General features: G+C 42.7%; 1 protein-coding gene across 1 annotated transcript in view; it reads right to left on the bottom strand.

The window, feature by feature from the left end:
* Positions 1 to 1,596: 1,596 nt before the first annotated feature.
* The window catches only part of KLF7 (Kruppel-like factor 7 (ubiquitous)), an 89,969-nt gene continuing 75,193 nt past the window's right edge, over positions 1,597 to 16,372 (bottom strand). Inside the window, exons 3-5 of the mRNA XM_008578541.1 lie at positions 14,802 to 14,925; positions 5,773 to 7,857; positions 1,597 to 5,663 (exon numbers count right to left, since the gene is read on the bottom strand). Of these exons, the coding sequence (XP_008576763.1) occupies positions 7,806 to 7,857; positions 14,802 to 14,925 (176 nt within the window). The 3' untranslated portion in view covers positions 1,597 to 5,663; positions 5,773 to 7,805. The remainder of the gene's footprint in view (positions 5,664 to 5,772; positions 7,858 to 14,801; positions 14,926 to 16,372) is intronic.

Raw genomic sequence — 16,372 nt, 5'->3', positions numbered from 1 at the left:
TATGTATAGGTGTGTATGTATAGGAAAAAACATAGTGTATATAGGGTTTGATACTATCCATGGTTTAGGCATTTACTGGGGATCCTGGAATGTATGCCCTGTGGATATTGCAAAAAATGGATGCTCAAAAAGGTTATAAAGTGGATAATATATATTTAGATCTATTTTAAGCAAAGGTTATGTCTCTAAATATGGAACCTTTAGTCTCTAGAATATTCACTTACGTGAACTATCTCATTTCCTTATGCCAAATAGATTAGACTTACCACTCTCTCCTCTTAACATTTCCGCACAGTGCAGGTTGTCCCCCACTTAAAATGTCCAATTTGATATTCTTTTACAAGTCAGGGAGACAGAAAAATTAGCCTTGTTTTAGGTAATATTGCAAGTTATCTTATTCCTCCTGACTCAGAAATTTCCAGGAAAATGATTTTGGTTATGAGAACTAAATTACTCATCTAGCCCTGGAGCTACTGAAAGATCAGGGCCTAGGGGGCAGGTCTGCAGACTCCGGCTGCTGTTTTCTCCACTGGATCATGTGCTTTCTCATCAGTCCGCCTTGGGCTGCCGTGTTTCTGATTCACTCACCTGCTTGGGAGATGAGGCAGCTGATATTTACAATTTTCAAATATCAGCTATTTTCTTTATAGCACCTATTCTCTTTACCGCAAGTTTTGTTAGAGCGAGACACGATCACCCAGCTTCCCTTCCAAATGCTCGGCCACACTCCTGACTCTTGTTTTCCTGTTCAGAGACTAAGAAGTGTCTGTGCCCACCAAGCAAATACAGTTTCTGTGGCCACAGTTTCTAATGTGAAAATTCATGGAAAATGTTCTTGATTAGGAAGAGAGGTTATCACCGTTGTATCTGCTTCTGTTAAGTCCCATGACGTCCTTTCCGGGAAGTCCAGTGTGGAAGAGAAGATTTTTGTAGTGTTCTTTTCAGTTCTGAGAATGTTCCCCAGGCCTTTCATCTCCCTCTTTCCTCAGTGTCTGGGGCTACCTGAATTTGCATCTGCTTTTTTGTACTCCGTATGGCCACCTGAACATCTCTGCCTCTTGTTAGCCATTTTCTCTCCACTTTGTAACCAAGCATGCCCTGTAAATTTACTCACCCATCCCTCACTTAAGTTATTTCCTCGAACCTTTCCTTTTCTTTCCTCTTCCACAAACTGCTTCAAATGATCCTTTCCAAATATGCTATTTAACACCATCCCAGAACAAACTGCCCCCTTCTCTCACCAAATAAATGGCTTTCAATAAGCCTCTCCCAACCCCCTAAACAAATAACATCCTAGAATCTTCCTCATTCTAAAATATTGCTTTTCATAACCTCTAACTATTTGCTCCCTTTCTCTCCTCAAAGAAATAAATTGCTTTGTGTCCCTTCTTATTCAGGCACTGAGCTACCTCATTGAAACCATAAAACACACACACACAATCAACAACCTCCCAAAGAAAAATGACCTAATACAACCTTTTGCCTTCCCTTTCTCTGAAACAGAAAACTTTCCTGAGGTATACAAGGACCCGTTTGTGTCTCTTTGAGCATTTTTTTCCCCCAATGAAACCAGCTAAGGAGAAATACAGTAAGGCATTCCAAGGCCAAACACATTCTACTGTTTATTACACATATTACATTCTTAAATAAAAATGCGTCACATAACATTTTTTGCATAGATATCTTACAATATACCAATTTAAAAAAGAATTATGAAACAGACCAGTAACAAAAATAAATTTTTTCTTCATTAATAATTTTGTAACATTAACATACCACCATCATATAATACAAATAATAGTTTTAAATCTTAAGACTTTTGTACAGCAAAAAAACTTGACAAAGTAATATATTTATATATATATATAAAAAGCTTAAAAAAAATAAAATGTCAAAAAAAGGCATAACCGAGGGCTATAAGACTGGGTACTTCCGTGATATATTATAAATACCAGAGAAGGCCTGAGAGAATGTGACCGGGGAGGTGGGGGGGAAGGGAGGGGGCTGGGAGTAGGTCTCTCCAAACACACTTGTTAGACACATCTGGCAAAAAGAAAATGTATAGTGCAAAAATAAATTTCTTCAAGCAACTGTTAAGAGGATAATCGAGATTTGAAAGAAGAGTGGTGGCGGCTGGAAGTTGTGCAATGGGAGTAGAAGGGGGAAAAGGAAGGGGAGGCTTCAAAAACATTAACATTTAGTTTTGCCTCTGTGTTAGCAAGGAGATCTTGGCCATAACAGGTGTATTTTTCCTCCCTGGAATGAAGCAGATGTGAAAGATAAGGAAATTAAACTGAGTCTGGGTTTAGATTGGACATGCATGCTAAGAAGAAACAATGAAAAGGTTGAGAACCAGCCCATGAGCCCCAAAGCCTTCAGGACCTAGAACTGCAGAAATCCTTCTGCCTCCAGTCCAAAGGCCTAGGATTAAAATGTCCCCTCTCCCTACCCACTGCCCCTCCCCTCTATGTGGAACTCCCAGTGTGGTTTCAATATACTGGCAATTATAAGCATCCATCCCCCCCAAAAGATATTAGGCACTGGTGGCTACTCCTCTTAAACGTCAGTAGCCTGTTTTCCTTCTGTGAAGGTACAATAGGTACATATGCACACACGCCTAGGTGTGTGTGTACATACCACCCTCATTATTCTGATGTGGGGTCCATTTTATGGCAGTAGACAGAAGCTGGAGTCAAAGAAATTTACGGTTCCAAAGCTCACAGTTGAAAAAAAATTGTATAAACAGTCCCCAACAAAGAAAGTATCAACCTCCCCTCATGACCACTGAGAAGGAGCCCTGTTTGAAAAGAGTCTCTTGTTTGGGATATTTGCAAAGTGACGGCCTAGGATTTCTCTCTCCACTTTTGATACCTGTTTCCCAAGGACTTATATGTAATGCAAAACACCTGAAGAATACAGTACTGTATCAGAAGGGTGCACATAAGAAAGTTAACTGCAGCTTTATTTTTCCCTTTTCTGGGATCTACTAGGAACCAACAGAGAGGAGATTTAAGAGAGTGTTAAAAGCAAGAGAAAACCCTGAAGCCTCAGGCAGTTAGTCATGGGATGTCTCATTATTTTCAGGCAGTTTTGGCTTTGACACATTTCTGTTGTTCCATCTCAAGTATTCCCAAAGATCCTCACTGAGGAAAGTAGGCCATCAAAGAGGCAATGATGTATACTCAGGCCAGGCCCTCTAGTTTTCAAATGGAGATATCACCATGTTTACCGAAATTTAATCCAGATACCCAGAATCTGAGTCCTCTTCTCCTGCCCCCACTCCTGCGCCTGACAGACGGCCATTTCTGGAAAATGCAAGGGAAAGCTTCCTTGAGGAAATTTCAACCCAGTTCTACTAACTGAATTTTCACTTTGGCAATGCCCTGGGTGCAAAAGTTGCAGCCAGAAATGCTGGCCCTCCTAAGATTTTTAAAAAAAGAAAGAAAGACACAACGAAATGTGCTGCATCTGACTTTCCCAACCATCTTCTTTCTCCTAAAAACAGCTCGTGCAACAGAAAAGACAAAAGCACTTCCTGCTGTATTTTACACTTTATGAAGTGACTTCCATAGATGAAATCATTTTGAACCATCAAAACTAATCACCGGGTTTTATTGTTCTTTTGATTTGAGTTTATTTCTTTTGGTTCTGCCATAGAAAGCAGGAGTGAGGGCTGTAGGCAGAGTGTTGTGAACACACTGGATGAACCCCACCCCCCAACAGCATCCCATTTCTTTCCCCTTTGAGACAAAAAAACATGAGACTCTGGAAGCTTATCCCAAACTAAAGTCCTTAAAAAATCTTCTCTAGCTGCGAAGATTTTTTAAAACTAGTAATCAGTTCTGCTAATCGTGCATGAGGTTGGCTGTCTTTTTACCCTGTTATAATTAGCAATCAGATGGCAAAGGGCACAAGAGGTGGAGATGGGGCGGAGATGGCATCAAGAGAAGGGGACATTGAAGGGCTTTGCAAGGGGAAAGCACAAGAAAGAAATGGTCAGCGTGAATTTCATTTTGGAGTCTCCAATATTTTTACAGAATGTAGCTTTGTCATGGAATCCGAACATGTCTTTCTTTCTTTTCTGGACATAATACTCATCACCACCAGGCATTAAGCAGGGCCAATTAACCATTAGTGGGGCAGGAGGCCAGTAGCTAGGAGCAGCATTATAATTTCAGGTTTCCACGTCTCTGACTTCCAGCCATGTGGTAGGAGAAAGAAGCATAACTCGAAATAAAGACAATTGTATGTGGCTTAGAAACACTTTTTCTACACATCAAACTCCGAACCTTGGATACAGCGTGCTTGAGGGGACAGCCACAAGAAACATCATGCCAAGTTTTTCCTTTCAAATTTGGGGTCCCCTGGAATGTTAGGAGATAACAATTCAAATGAGAAAAAGGCTTAATGTGTTTCAAATGTCCACTAAAGCACTGTTTAAATAACGAGTCCTCTTGGAGCAGAATATCTTCAGGTTATGCCTCGGAAGATCAATTAACTCTAGAGGCTCTTAGCCACCATCTCTGCCATTTCAGAGATGAGGGACATTTTATCACAAATCCCTTTCCAAAATGATTGGGGCTACCCCCACCTGCATGGTTAGAACTGGTTATCATTAACAGGTGTCAATCTGGGCTAGAGGAGAACAGTTTCAAAGCCATATGCTTGGCACCCACCAAATTCTCAGGCCGATTCTCATAGTCAACAAAGGACTTGAAGCAAGCAAGTGCCACCATCGCGTTTCTGTGCACCCCACTCTGAGAAAGGTCAGGAGCAGATTACAAAGGACCTCACTGATACGAGAGAGAAATTACTGAACAGTTCAGACACTGGTGAGGACCATAGGGCCTTTGTTCTGCCACATTCAAAGGAGACCACAGATGAAAACAGGGAGCAAACAAGCAATGATTACTCTTTTGTATTCTTTTTTTTTTTTTTTAAATTTTCTTTTTAATAGAGCCTTGCATTGGTCAGTTCGAAAATTAAATTAAGTATTATAAACCCTTAATAATAGCATTTCGAGAGGCAAGAGCAGCTCCAGCTGGGGAGAGAACATTGGTAAATCGTGGCAGCCATGGCTTAATGCCATCGCTGGCATGTGCGTGCGTTCATGCTGGAGGCTGCTAGAGAAAGGAAAATAAACAAACCAACAAAATTTGGGGTGTCTAAAGTTTCATCTAGTGCACTGACTGGAGGCGCTACAGTTTAATACAGCTGAGGTTCAAGGTCCCTCACACACCCTTCATCCAGAAAGGATGCACCACACATTCAAATATAATCCCATGGTGCGCCCCAATGGACTGGCCACAAAATGCACTCAAATGCAGTAGAGAACTACAAGATTGTCAGCTAGCAGTGCTCCAGAAATTGTTTCTAAGTCATGTAAGTCATGTCTAGTTTTAAATCTTTGGAATAAAACTGATTTTTTAAAAACCCTCCAACTAACATATACATAATTGCCTCTGGCAAATGGACAGATTTTGTGTATGTGTGTGCGTGCGTGTGTGTGTGTGTTTAGGGTGTTTCTTCTTTTTTGCTGTGGTTTTTTTGTTTTCCTTTTTGTTTTTCTGTTTTTGTTTTTGGTCTAAATTGAAAAAAGAGAAAGAAAATTCTAAGGGCCAGACCTCGAAATGCCCCAAGTGTCCAATTGGCAGCTACAGCATTTGTGATAATGTTTCTTTGCCCTCAGACGTCTAAATTGAAAAAAGAGAAAGAAAATTCTAAGGGCCAGACCTCGAAATGCCCCAAGTGTCCCATTGGCAGCTACAGCATTTGTGATAATGTTTCTTTGCCCTCAGACGAGTAGTTTCAACATTTCAGTGAAAACAAAGTTTGCAGAAAGCGGAAACCCAAATGCCAAGGATCTTGAAGGTTGCTGTCATATATGTGTTTGTGTTCCTCATATTATTATTTCCTTTTAAAGACTTCAGTTTTGCATCCCAAATATGTACGGGGTGACATTTTAACAGTCAATGAGTCAAAGAGTCAGAGGGCAGAGGGGAGCCAGCTGGTATAAAGGAGCAGCAACCGAGTGTGGACCAAATGCCATTTTTGTTAGACGTGTCTTGAAGGGATGGTCCCAAAATATACAAAATATACAATCTGTCCTAATCACCACCCCACTTGCTGGCACAGGCCATTTAATGGTCCTAAAGGCAGTCTTTGGAGTTGAAGCCAGTGCCAGCTAGCTACAAATGCGGGTAGATAAAGAGACCAATACCGGGTGTGTGAGTATGGGATGAAACGTAAGGAGTGTGAGCCCCTTGCAGTCAGCTTGCAGAGTAAATGTGAGGCCTCTGTTGATCCTGGATGTTCTAGGTCACACATCATGGTGGGCCTAGCCAAAGACAAACTTAGAAACGTGTCTCTCCTTTTAGACAGACCATGAGAAACCTTTCAACCCTTTCCTTCCATATCAACCCTTCATTCCCACAATGGCATTTTGAATTGTGTATTTTAACAAGTGGGGCAATGTGAGCTCGGTGGGTATGAGAGAGGAAGAGAGGATGATATTTTGTGAAGCCACTAGACCTGGGAGGCATCCTCAGTTTTCCCCACTCCTGGAAAGAGTGATATTTTTGGCTTTTTGTCAGGTCATAACCCAGAGTTAGATTAAATATGCAGCTGCCCTTTGAGACTAGCGACATCTATGCTGTAACTGGTTATAGGGTAGCAATGACACACAGCACAGTGGTTGATCACTAGAAGCTGAGGTCATCATGCCTCAAGGAGGATGAGAGAACTGTGATGTCCCATCTGACTGGCTGCTTCGAGAGCTGGACATCCAGGTGCCGAGAGAGTCCTGGAGAGGTTTAGTCCATGGAGAAAAGATAAAACATGTAAGCTTCCAAACAAGCTTTTCAAGTTTTCGTTAGCAAAAACAGAGAGATTAAAAAGAAAAAATCTAGCACTGGCAATAAGGTGAGGCTCAAGGGATATACTGTGATTTATCATCAAGGACTTTATTCTCTTGGCCACTTTGCAGTCATGCTAGAAGTTTCCAGAATCCCTAGTGCATATGGTGTGCAAGAGTCAAAAAAGGAAGAAAAGAAAACTCCTCCCTTGAGAGTGAAGTCTAGAGAAATGCAGGCCAGAAAGGTGTAAGGTGTTATTCCAGAGTCTGCCGCCGCTAAGGCCGTTGGTATCGACTCGAAAGATCTCAATAGTACTAAGAAGAACCAAAACCAATCAACAGTTCTGTGAGGAAGTCTGACGCACGGAATAGTAGGACTTTTCACACACAAAGGACAAATAAACCAAGAGTTAATTTTGGCTACCAAACTGCAATTTGGTTTTCTAGGTCATTTTCCCCCAACTATTTAAAAAGAAACATTAGTGCTACACATATGCAACTTTAAGACGTGGTATTCTCCTATCAAGTTGCACTGAGAAGCAAGTTAAATAAGCCCCTCGTACTGCCGTCCACCTGCAGAGACGTCACATCCATTTTCTTTGATTTCCATTGGCAACAGCGGGAAATAATTCCAATAGTGCTGAAGCAAGCAGCCAGTCTGCCTTGCTGAGTTCACCCGGTTTCCTTCTTCTTCGTCTTCTACCATCTGGCTAGGGCAAGGCATAAAGAATAGACGTATATATTTTAAATATAGTTGAGTGCATGACAGTGTGTATGTGTGTGGGTCTGTGTGAGTATGTGCGTGTGTGTGTGTGTGTGTGTACACAGAGGTTTAGAAGTGAGAACTTTCTTCTGCGAGGCAATGTGTCCTCGCCTGAAGTCCAGCCCCCTGCCTCTCGGCATTTCCTTCAGACATTGGCTGATGCCATGGCAACTCTGGCCTTTTGGTTTTTTAGATATGTCTCTTCATATGGAGAGCAAGATGGTCAGACCTGGAAAAACACCTAGGAAATATAAACAACAACGAGGATATTAGAGAGGGCCAAGGAAAGAACTTAACTTCCATCACCCCTTAGGAAATGATTAACCTTACCTCAAAGAGAGACAGTACACATGTACTGAGAAACAGGACAGGGGCTGGGAAGGGAAGCTCAGGGGTTCAAATCCCAGCTCTACCAACACCTGTGTGACTCTGACACATCAACCTCTCTGTGCCTTAATTCCTCCTCAGTAAAACAAGGATCATTATAGCACCTACTTCATAGGTTAGTTGTGAGGATTAAATTAGATTATCTATGGGAAGTGCTTAGAATATTGCCTGGAACACAGTAAGATGCAATGCATGTTAACTATAGTGATCATAATTGTAACGATTAAAGAAAAAATGAATGCGAAAGTACTTTGGAAACCATGCCCACATACTGTACATACTGTATGTACAGTAAAGAGTAATTCGCCTGTATTATCGAATGGTAGAATTCTGACATTTCAGCACTCAGATTTTCACCCTGAGCTTTATAATGAAAGCCCAGAAATCCTGCCTGTGACATCTACAGGCCTACACAGACTCCAAGTCAAGGAAAGGAATGGAGAAGGACATTCACATGTGTTGAGTAGGTTATGATATGCAGGCCCTGGGCTAGGGGTTTCCCCAATGTTACCCCCATAACATCCTCAGCAACCCTCCATGGTAACTAGTCTCACCCTTTGTGTATGTGAGGGGCGGTGGGGGGGGAAGGTAGGTAAGGAAACTGAGGCTGAGGTAGCATTATTGGCGAGTGGCAGACTTGGGATTAGAACCCAGGCAGATTTTCGAGCCCACTCTTTTGACCTGTTTCTCGGTCCCTGCAGTCTGTCACTGAGTGCCCTCTTCAGCGCCAGAGTGGATGGAGTGGTTGTCTTCACTCCTTTCTCTTTCCTCTGATACCAGCAGCTTGATGTTCTCTTGGGTACCAACTCATCTGCATACTCCTTTGTATGGGGCTGACATGTCTCCTAAGGCTGAAGTATGGCCATATTGATCTGCTAAGCGATAACCACGTGACCCACAAAGTCCACTGAGCAGCAGCCCTGGGACACCTGCTGAAGCTGCGTGAAAGGAGAAGTTCTCTTTCCACTAGGCTGCTAAGCTGCTAAGATATCAGCCTGGAGCTGCTGGGTTCCATGCTGCCATCGTGGGAAAGAGCCACCTTGAGAATGAAGTCAACAGAGAAAAAGGGGATCTGGTGTGAGAAGAGAGAGAAAGAGTCCCAAAGACAACACCTGAGAAGCTGGATCCAGCCAAGCCTAAAGACATAGCTAATTCTATTTTTCTTAGTGACCTGAGATGATAAATGTCCTATCTGAAAACTAGTGGTGTGGGTATGTCCATATCCCTATAGCCTACAGTCTAAGGTTCCAGGCTGGAATCCCAGTAGAGCTGGCACGTACAACAGCAGCTCATTCTCAGCTCTGGGTGTGGGCTGTCCCTCTGGAGCCTTCTCCTGAAACTGGCCACTTTCTCACCTATGAGAAAGTTCCCAGGGTCCCCTGAAGCCCAAGATAACCCCATAGTCCAAAACTCTTATTTGGATGTTAGCAAACTGCCCAGTTCAGGTTAGCACAGTTTCCTGTTCATTGCAGGATTTCCCTGTGTTTGTTCATTCTTAAAACAAACAAACAAAAAAATCCACCCTTTCCCCTGACCTCAACATTCTCCACACCCTCTGTTTGTGTCCATTCCTTAAATAGGTACATGTACAGGATAAAATGCCACAGAAATGAAGTGAAACAGGGCAGGGGTACAATGAAAAACACACAAGAACGGGAAAAGTACAGCGGAAAACAATCCAGTCCAATAACACGCTGAATAACAATTCCAATTACACCCACTTACTTCAGGCCCTGATTTGGTATGAGCAAGATATTTGGAAAATCTCTTAGAGTTACCTCTAAAAGGGGATTTGATTTGCTATAAAGCATTACTAAGTTTTCTTTACAAGCAAGTACTCGGATATCACTGGCACACAGAAGAAGCAATATAGCATGCAGGGAATTTAGCATTTAACTTGCATCACTCTGTCCTGTCCCGGGGGCACAGCTCATACTAGCCACTGTCCCTTCTCTTTCCCTCCCTCCTTGCTGCCTTCTTTCCTCCTCCTTTTTTTCTCTCTCTCCTTCCTTTATCCCAACAACCTAGAGAAAGGAGTTCCAAGTTGGCTTGTTCTCTTTGTAGGTATTTCTTTTTCAAAGTTATCCTTACAAGAACCCTACTTATCTCCACTACCAGATGAGATACTCATCAGAAAGGGGCCACACCAGGGTCTGAATGTAGTAGCCTGACTCCAGAGCCATGCTCTCAGCCACATCTACATTTTAGGCTGAGAAGAAAAAAGAGCTATCAATTTAAGGAGTTTGCGGCAGGCAGAATTATGGCCCCCCAAAATGTCTACATTGAATCCCCAGTAACTGTGACTAGGTTTGGTTACATGGCAAAGGGAAATTAAGATTGTGGATGGAATTAATTTACTAATTAGCTGACCTTAAAGTAGCGAGATTATCTTGGATTATCTGGGTGGGCAAAAACTATCACAAGGGGACTTAAAAATGGAAGAGGAAATTGAAAGAGAGCACCAGAGAGACGGCAGCACAAGAAAGGCTCAGCAGCTTTGAAGGTGGAGGAAGGGGCAGGAGCCAAGAAATGTGGGTGGCCTCTAGCAACTGGGAAAGGCGAGGAAGTAGATTCTCCAATAGAACTTCCAGAAGAGAAGGCAGCCCTGCTGACACCTTGATTTTAGCCCAGTGAGACCTGTGTTGGATTTCTAACCCACAAAACTGTAAGATAATGCATTTGTAAAGTAAATAAACATGAGACTCGATTTGTGGCAGTTGGTCATGGCAGCAACTAGAAAATTAATCCAGAGGTTCAGCTGGTCAGGCTTGAGCAGTAAGGACCTCTCAGCAAGCAACAAAGCAGGCACCGAGGATCCTGCCTGTCCCAAAGCGGAACACAGGGACTGGAGATGGTAAGAAGTCAAGAGAGGTCCTGGAATGGACGGAACCCCTTTCCTTGCCTCTCTATATCCTGGGAACTTTCAGGAAAATAGTATTCTTGATATAGAATTTTATTGGAAAGAACCATTCAGTATGCATGTGTTCAACTTTTATCCTGCCTCTACCAATTGCTGGCTATCTAACCTGGCCTTTTTCCTTCAAGTTCCTTCATTTAAAAAAAGTGAAAAAAACAAACCAAATCATTAACATAGTGTAAAATGTAACTGCACTCTGACTGAATCAAATAAGCATCACTATTTGTTCAAATTCTAAGAAATATAGGATGCTCAAAATTAGACCAGGCTCCTCACCAGTGAGGTTTTTATTTAAATTCAATACATCAGCAAGATAATTAGGCATGATTAATTTATATTTATTTATTAATTTGTACTTACTGAGTTCCACATAGGAACAATAAAAGGTAATAGATAATCTTGGCATCTAGAAATGCAGAATCAAATAATTTTAAGGGTAATATACCCCTAGAGGGTATTTATAACTATACAGCAGTCAGATGATCTTAAATAAGAAGGCCCTTAATGATTGAAATTTGTGTATCGTGGAGAACCAGTCAAACCCCACAGCCATTTCTCTTGCTTACAAAAAAGGCAGGCTAAAAGTCATGTGGGTATTACACCAGCAGCAATCCTCTAGGGGACCAAAGAGCTGTGATACTGGTTGGTATTTCCTACCACCTATAAGTGGGCTGACAAAGGATCAAAATGTTCCCTCTAAACTGCCCAAGATCGGGGATGTACTATACTGGTTGCAGTCTCCTTGGACTACAATGATGCTGAGTCTGTAGAGCGATGGCCTGTCTATTACTGCTAATGGTAGCAGAGCCCTGTTTACCACAATCAGCAGCCTCATGTTCTATGGGCTGAGAAACAACTCTTCCCTCTAGCAGCTGGTCACTCAGTGGACTGCACCGATCGGTCTGATGGGAAGAAAATGGCACAACCACCTCATTGCTTTCTCCCCAACACAAACCTGAAGCCAGAGATCCCAAAACTAGTGTCTGCAGGGGCCAGGAGATAAAGCAAATAAGTGCAGTGGGCCGAATGTGAGAAACACACAGCACTCGGACTGTCTCTTTCTCTTCTGATAAGGATGAACATAAAGCAATATTGCTCTTTTTCAGAGAGGAAACAACAGAACTAGTGAGACAATACTTGGCAACCAATGGCTTGCCTTCATGTTGGGGAGACCATAGGGAGTAGTGGGACCAGCGGAAAAGCAGTCATCACACGGCCGTCACAAATGGGCAGTGACTGCTACTCAGCTCCAGCCAGTCACAGCTACATGGGAATGTGAGCCCACTGTTGCCTGATCTGATTTTTCCAGACAAAGCCAGAAAAATAGACTTTTCTGTGTGACATTTAACAATTTTAAATGTTGGCCACAAAAAACCTCATGTATTTTTTAAACTACCCTACAGGCAAAATAAAAGCATAAGTTAGACTTGGTACTTGCTTAAAGGAAAGGAAGTCCAAACCCTACTTAGCTTCTAAATAGGGTAGTCTAATTGTTCAAATTTCAAGAGGCAAGAGGTAGTACACTCATATATACTGTGGTACCAATAGGATATAGCATCCTGCTAAGGGCCACAGAGGCCCTCTGTTTCTGAAGGTAAAAGTCTTCTAAGGAATGCCAATTGCCCAGTCACTCTAGACTTTCCTCAGCTTTGGGACCACTCCAATTCCGCAGGCCTCCTCCCAGACCTGTCTATTCTTAGCACAATCACTGCAATTGAAACGCAAGTGTCATGAGACACTGATGAGAGTCCAACCTCTCATTTCTGACGTTGTTGCAAATGCATTGTTGGCCTATGCCACAGGACTTTGATCTGCTCTCAATCTCCCCCAAACACCACGTCATAGAATTTATACCATCTACTCAGCAAATTTCTAGCTCAAGAAACCACAGGACATTTTTATGAAGAAAATTAAAGCAAAAGACTAACCAAATCACCCATCTTTGATACCTCCTTCACTGCAATAACCAATAGGTTTGGAATATTTCTCCACGTGAATCATACAAACAGCCATGTTGAATCCTAATACATTGACTGCTGGAAAGTTGTAAATTCCTCAACAAGTCAGTTGACTTGAAGAGAGGAATATTCACTCTAGAAATTTCCCCATAAGAAATCTTTGTCCACTCCCAAGGATTATGGCAGCCCATATGCTCACAATCTCTAAGTAACAGACTCAAAACCCCTCAGAGATGGTGACTTCTGTGTGGACCCACCACCATCATACTTAGACAACTCACAAAGAATTCCGCTTCGTCCCAGCTGGGCTAATGGAATGCTCTCCCCCCAAAGGACTGTGGGCAGAGCGTCACCATCTGTATGGTTTATTATTGGCTCCTTTATTAGCCAGGGTTGGAGGAGTGAACCAGGGAAACTTGAAACTTGAGGTGGGAGTTGAAGGAAGACATTAAAGAGAAACTCGACTGGAGCATACCCCACAGAAGAACAGCCGCTGATTCGCGTGAAATCAGGAGGAATAGTAATGGGATGTCAATTCAACAAGTTGTGTTCGCCGTAGCAGGACACAGTTCCAAGGCAACGGGACACAATAGCTGCATGAAGAGCACTTCCTCAGCCCTGGGGTGGGAGGTTATCTCTGGGCTCCAGGAGGCATGGGGCCTTTATTTAGTTCTTACAGAGTAAAGATAAGAGCAAAATAGCCTCTTCAGGAAGAAGGGGGGGAAAAGAGGAAAAAACATGATCGCTTCTTCATAAGCATCTGAAAGGAGCACCAAGCCAACTTGGCCACCCATGGGGGTTGGACACTCCTGCCCTGCTCTTCAAAGAAAACACACGCTACTACGGAGGAAGGGCTGGTGAGCGGAGGAACGTGGGGGCTGGGGAGGCAGGATGCAATCGCGTTTCCTCCCGAGGAGAGCCAGGCCTCTGCTGACATCCTACACACCCCTCCTGCTGTCCTCTGAGCTGCTGGCCAAGCCAGGGAACCCTGAGGCTTTCAGAGGCTTTTATCGTATTAGAAGCATTTTTCTCATCATAACCGAGACCTTTAGTATTGCATTAAAAAGATGGTTAATTTTCTTAAGCTTCCTTTTAAACACAGAAATAGGATTAGAAGGATAACACGCTCAGACGCAAGCCCATTATTTGATTATGTCTAAACCTAATCCTGCCTTCACCTTGGCCTGCAGAGTCTCCATTTTGGGGTTTATTGGTTGATAATGCCAAGGCTGTCAGATACTATTACTTGGGTAGTATCTGTTGCTACGTGATCTTTCTTCCACTACCAAATGCTGAAGGCTTGAAATTGAATTATAGGATAAATTCTCAAAGCTTCACATCTTTTGGACCCTTGTACCTATTTTCAAAAGAGAAAGAAGGGTCCAGGCCCTCAAAGAATGTGAACTCTCTTCCATAAAATTCATTTCCAATAATGCTTCAGAGAAAAGCCTTACAACTAGCCTATCTTCTGTTACGCTAGCTTTCTATTCTTTTATATTACTAAGGATGAGGGAAAGTGGTACTGATGTTAATAAAAAGATCAGAAGCAGCTACAGGTGACCATTCTCTCTCCTATTACTTTTCATATTATTACTTTTCAATTAATTTCATAAAATTATCTGTAGCATCATCTCCCCAAGGTAGAAACTATGTCATGTGATAGCCAGCGACTAACACGCGTCCTGGCCCAAAGCTATTGTTCAGTAAATGCTTGTGTGACTGAACCAAGAGTTCATGCCACCTGTTCATTATAGGCAAGAGGGCAACCCTATCTCATTCGTTCTCTCAATGGAGAAATAAAAAGGCATTCCCACACCCAACTACCTGTGAGACAGGCTTATGATAAATCCAAGAACACAGCCCACCCTCCAACCCACTTCACCATCTCCCCTCCCCAGCCCAGCAGCTTCTGAGTCTCTTTACCTGTCGCAGTGGTTGCATTTAAAGGGCTTTGCACCTGTGTGTTTCCTGTAGTGCCTCGTGAGCTCATCACTTCGTGCAAAACGCCACTCGCATCCTTCCCATGAACACTTATAAGGCTTCTCACCTGCAAGAAAAGATGAAAGGACCATGGTCAGCAACAGCACCCCATCAGGTTCTGCTGCCCACTGGTCATTCTTGGGAAAGGGCTACTTAAGTCATTCTTGAAAGACCAGATTTCCTAACACAGCACGCCACTTTTAAAAAAAAGTCTCCTGGTGTTGTTTTGTTTAACCTTCAAAAGTGTTTTCACAAGTTCCTCAAATCTGGAGCTGTCATTACAGCTCCCAGAGTTAGAGCATTTCCTTTGACTGGTGAGGGATCAATTTGTATTTATTTTCTATTCCCTGGAGTACTTTGACCCTCACAGTCCAAGTAGAAAGGAAATGTGCTATTTTCATCGTAATAACTTCGTATAGCATACATTATACGAAGTTATACGTCACTCCTTTCATGATGGTAAACTTGCCTGGGTTCCTAGCCACCTACTCCAAAATCAAACTTGTTAAACACAAAAAAGGGAGTAGAAAACATGAATTCCAGGAGTTGACATAAATCATAACCAACCCAACTCGATCCACCTGAGCCCAAGGCCTTGAACTGGTGAGTGTGGGAGGTGGTAAAGGGAGGTCCTTGGGTATCTTTAAAGTTCCTCTACGATTTTCCCTTCATTTGCTTTAGATAATCTTTGCTTTTCCTTTCACCATCAAAATCCTCACCAATACCCCAACTTTGGAGTCAGCACACTTGGGATCTTGCTGAGTAGGCCTCAGTGCCTTTATCTGTTAAATGGCGGTGAGCTTATTAATAATAAACCCACGTGTATTATGAGGTTTAAATAAGTTGTCATGCATAAGACATGTTTTTGTTCCTGGCACATGTAAATATTCAATTCATCTCAACTCCCTTTCCTCCCCTGTGTTTGCAGAGGCTGCTAGGGAGACAGGTCTAACTAGATGTCAATAAAAACTTTCAGAGCTCCTGGTTCCAGACGGTCAAGTCTGCAGTCACTCTGGGCAGCCTAAATATTGGAAAACAGAACGTCTTTTTAAGTTTTAAATATTTTTTCAGTATATTGATGGAGGATGGATCTGAAAACCCAAGTGTTCTTTAGGTCTACTCTGAATGAGTGGGATGCTGAAGGGGAAGTAAGAGACCCCAGTGCCCTCTTGGAGAGATATGTTGGCATCATTTACTTAATGCTACTAATCACCCACAAGGTTCTGTTATTTCAAGTGGAAATCTGGCACAAACAAACAAACAAAAAAGGGAATGAGATGCCCAAGACTTCAGAAATTCCAAATGCCCTCCACCACCAAAGGCCTTCAAATGTAAGTAAAACTGGAGGTTCCTGGCACCTTGGGACCAAACATATCCCAAACGCAACAAGGCACCCAGGAAATCCCATGAAATTCTACAGCAACCAGCAGAGACATCTAGTCCCCCCAATCAATCCCACAATCGAACCGACCCATCCATCATATGCAACCACATTCTGAAAGGCACAGAAAGGA

Source organism: Galeopterus variegatus, unplaced genomic scaffold (assembly GCF_000696425.1).
Source record: "Galeopterus variegatus unplaced genomic scaffold, G_variegatus-3.0.2 Scaffold1712, whole genome shotgun sequence".
NCBI lineage: Eukaryota > Metazoa > Chordata > Mammalia > Dermoptera > Cynocephalidae > Galeopterus > Galeopterus variegatus.
The sequence above is the reverse complement of the archived record's forward strand: the minus strand, read 5'-3'. Positions and strand labels throughout refer to the sequence as shown.